Source organism: Corvus brachyrhynchos, unplaced genomic scaffold, assembly GCF_000691975.1.
Source record: "Corvus brachyrhynchos isolate BGI_N302 unplaced genomic scaffold, ASM69197v1 scaffold342, whole genome shotgun sequence".
Taxonomy (NCBI): domain Eukaryota; kingdom Metazoa; phylum Chordata; class Aves; order Passeriformes; family Corvidae; genus Corvus; species Corvus brachyrhynchos.
In genome coordinates, this window is record NW_008236630.1 from 83,896 (window position 1) to 87,537 (window position 3,642).

The following is a 3,642-nucleotide window of genomic DNA, read 5'->3' on the forward strand; positions in this document are numbered from 1 at the left end:
TTGCGGCGAGAGGGGACGGGGATGGGGACGGGGATGGGGACAGGGATGGGGACGGGACACGATGGGGACAGGGATGGGGACGGGGATGGGGACGGGGATGGGATGGGGACAGGGATGGGATGGGGACAGGGATGGGATGGGACGGGGTCAGGATGGAGTCAGGGACAGGGACAGGGACAGGAACAGGGTGGGGCCAGGGTCAGGATCAGGGACCGGGTCATGGATGGGGTCGGGGACGGGATGGGGTCAAGAACAGGGTCAGGGCTGGGGTCTGGGACAGGGGCAGGGCCAGGGCCAGGTCAGGGATGGGGTCAGGGCTGGGCTCAGGGGGTCCCTCGTCCCCAGATGCCCCCGGGAATTCCCGGCCGGCACTCACTGGACCAGGACGCAGACGGTGACGAGCAGCGCCGAGGCCACCACGGCCACCACGAGCAGGGCCGTGATCGTCTGCTTCTTCTGGTTGGCTGCCACCACGGCCAGCAGGTCAGCGTGCTCACAGCGTGTCCCCACAAACCCCGAGTGACACCTGGGGGACACAGAGCGGGTCAGGGCACCCACAGGGCACCCACAGCGCGTCCCCACAAACCCCGAGTGACACCTGGGGGACACAGAGCGGGTCAGGGCACCCACAGGGCACCCACAGCGTGTCCCCACAAACCCCAGTGACACCTGGGGGACAGGGAGTCACCCTGGGACAGGGACACATGGGAGGGACATCAGGGTCAGCCCAGGACCCACCAGCAGCGAGGCCAAACCTGGTGTTTGGGGGATTCCTGGGACACCAAACCCAGTGTTTTGGGATGCCCAGGATGAGCCCCCCGGTGTTTTGGGCACCAAACCTGGTGTTTTGGAATCCTCAGAACACTGACCCTGCTGTTTTGGGATTCCCAGGGCACCAAACCCAGTGTTTTGGGCACCAAACCCGGTGTTTTGGGCACCAAACCCGGTGTTTTGAGATGCCCAGGATGAGCCCCCCAGTGTTTTGGGCACCAAACCCAGTGTTTTAGGATGCCCTGGTCACTGACCCTGCAGCTTTGGGATCCCCAGGACACCAAACCCGGTGTTTTGGGATGTCCAGGACACCGACCCCGCTGCTTTGGGATGCCCAGGAGGAGCACCCCGGTGTTTTGGGCTCCCAGGAGGAGCACCCCGCTGTTTTGGGCACCAAACCTGGTGTTTTGGGGTGCCCTGGACCCCGACCCTGGTGTTTTGGGCTCCCAGGAAGAGCAGCCCGGTGCTTTGGGATGCCCAGGAGGAGCATCCCAGTGCTTTGGGATGCCCAGGACCCCGACCCTGCTGCTTTGGGCTGCCCAGGACCCCAAACCCGCTGCTTTGGGATGCCCAGGAGGAGCACCCTGGTGTTTTGGGCACCAAACCTGGTGTTTTGGGGTGCCCAGGAGGAGCACCCCAGTGCTTTGGGCACCAAACCCGGTGTTTTGGGGTGCCCTGGACCCCAACCCCAGTGTTTCGGGATGCCCAGGAGGAGCACCCCGGTGTTTTGGGATGCCCAGGACCCCGACCCCGCTGCTTTGGGATGCCCAGGAGGAGCACCCCGGTGCTTTGGGATGCCAAACCCGGTGTTTTGGGATGCCCAGGACCCCGATCCCGGTGCTTTGGGCTCCCAGGAGGGGCACCCCGGTGCTCGTGGGGACTCACACGCAGGCGGGTTTGTCCTCCTGCACCAGGAAGCGGCAGGTGCCGTGGAAGCAGAACTGCCGGTGCGAGTCGGGGCACTCGTGGAAGAGGGACCTCACCGCCGCCGCCACCGGAGCTGCCAGGAAAACAGGGAAAAACGGCGGCTTCGGGATCCTCCTGGGCTGGCACCAACCCAGCTGTGCTTTAGGGCCAGTGGGGATCCCCGGGACACCAAACCCAGCTGTTTTAGGATCCCCACGACACCAAACCCAAGTTTTGGGATCCCCGGGACACCAAACCCAGCTGTTTTAGGATCCCCACGACACCAAACCCAAGTTTTGGGATCGCCAGGACACCAAACCCGGCTTCTTTGGGATCCCCAGGACACCGACCCCACTGTTCTGGGATGGCCAGGACACTAAACCTGGGGTTTTGGGATCCCCGGGACAACAAACCCAGCTTTTTTGGGATCCCCGGGACACCAAACCCGGGGTTTTGGGATCACCAGGACACCAAACCCGGTTTTTTTGGGATCCCCAGGACACCAACCCCACTGTTCTGGGATGGCCAGGACACTAAACCCAGGGTTTTGGGATCCCTAGGACACCAAACCCAGGGTTTTGGGCACCAAAGCCGGGGTTTTGGGATCCCTGGGACATCAAACCCAGCTTTTTGGGATCCCCAGGACACCAAACCCAAGTTTTGGGATCGCCAGGACACCAAATCCGGCTTTTTTGGGATCCCCAGGACACCAAACCCAGCTTTTTGGGATCCCCAGGATGCTAAACCCGGTGTTTTGGGCACCAAACCCGGCTTTTTTGGGATTCCCAGGACACTAAAGCCAGGTTTTTGGGATCCCTGGGACACTGACCCCAGTGTTCTGGGATGGCCAGGACACTAAACCCAGGGTTTTGGGATCCCCAGGACACCAAACCCAGGGTTTTGGGCACCAAAGCCGGGGTTTTGGGATCCCCAGGACAACAAACCCAGCTTTTTTGGGATCCCCAGGACACCAAACCCAAGTTTTGGGATCCCTGGGACACCAAACCCGGCTTTTTTGGGATCCCCAGGCCACTAAACCCAGGTTTTTGGATCCTTGGGACACCGACCCCACTGTTCTGGGATGGCCAGGATACCAAACCCAGGGTTTTGGGCACTAAACCCAGCTTTTTTGGGATCCCTGGGACACTAAACCCGGTGTTTTGGCCACCAAAGCCGGGGTTTTGGCATCCCCAGGACACCAAACCCGGAGTTTTGGGATCCCCAAACAACATTATTTGGGATGGCCGTGTGGGACACGATCCAGCGGCCACCGACAGAGCCCAGGCGGCTCCTGCTCAAACCAGCAGGGAAAATAATCCCAAAGGAATTTCCTAAAGAGCTTAAAAGGGAGGAGGAGAGAGTTAAACCCTAAAGCAGGCCGGGGCTGCTTTTGGGATCCTGTTTCCCATTACATCCCACGCTGGTTCGAATTATCCTGCGGGAAGGGAATATCCTGCTCCGGGATGATCCCGGCAGCGAGGCACATCCGATCGCTGCCCTTTCAAAGCCACCTCCAGTTCCTGCGCCGTGGATTTATGGCCGCCCCAGAAGGAGCCGGGGATCCCAAAACCGCTCCGAGGTTTTTTTTGGAGGAAAGCGCAGGAATTCCCCGTGCGGGTGGAATGATGGAGAAAAGGAAAGCGCAGGAATTCCCCGCGCAGGCGGAATGATGGAAAAAGGGGGGGGAGGTCCCGGTGGGAATGACCCCCCTGAGCCGCCTCTTTTTGGGGGGACAGAGGGGCCCCCCCCCGGCCTGGAGCATTCCCAGCAGCTGTTTTCCCTGGATTTGACCCCATTAAACCCACAGATGTGGGAATGCTGCAGGATCCTTGGGATATCTCCCGTGTCCCCCGCTCTGAGGAGGTTTGGAGGGCTCAGAGCTGGGATTTGGGGTGGGAATTACCGCTGGAATCCTCTCCAGGGAAACCCCGACAGCTCCATCCCTGGGGGTGGATTTATTCCAGC

At 60.9% G+C, this 3,642-nt stretch overlaps 2 protein-coding genes across 2 annotated transcripts in view; one reads left to right on the forward strand and one right to left on the reverse strand.

The window, feature by feature from the left end:
* TGFA (transforming growth factor alpha) overlaps positions 1-1,943 on the reverse strand; it is a gene marked incomplete at its 5' end in the record, with an annotated part of 3,370 nt that extends 1,427 nt beyond the window's left edge. The window contains 3 exons of the mRNA XM_017726655.1: positions 280-290; positions 359-526; positions 1,657-1,943. Of these exons, the coding sequence (XP_017582144.1) occupies positions 373-526; positions 1,657-1,943 (441 nt within the window). The remainder of the gene's footprint in view (positions 1-279; positions 291-358; positions 527-1,656) is intronic.
* Positions 1,944-3,492: 1,549 nt separating this feature from the next.
* Positions 3,493-3,642, forward strand: part of LOC108444800 (extensin-like) — a gene marked incomplete at its 3' end in the record, with an annotated part of 1,449 nt that continues 1,299 nt past the window's right edge. Inside the window, exon 1 of the mRNA XM_017726656.1 lies at positions 3,493-3,540. Within this exon, the coding sequence (XP_017582145.1) occupies positions 3,493-3,540 (48 nt within the window). The remainder of the gene's footprint in view (positions 3,541-3,642) is intronic.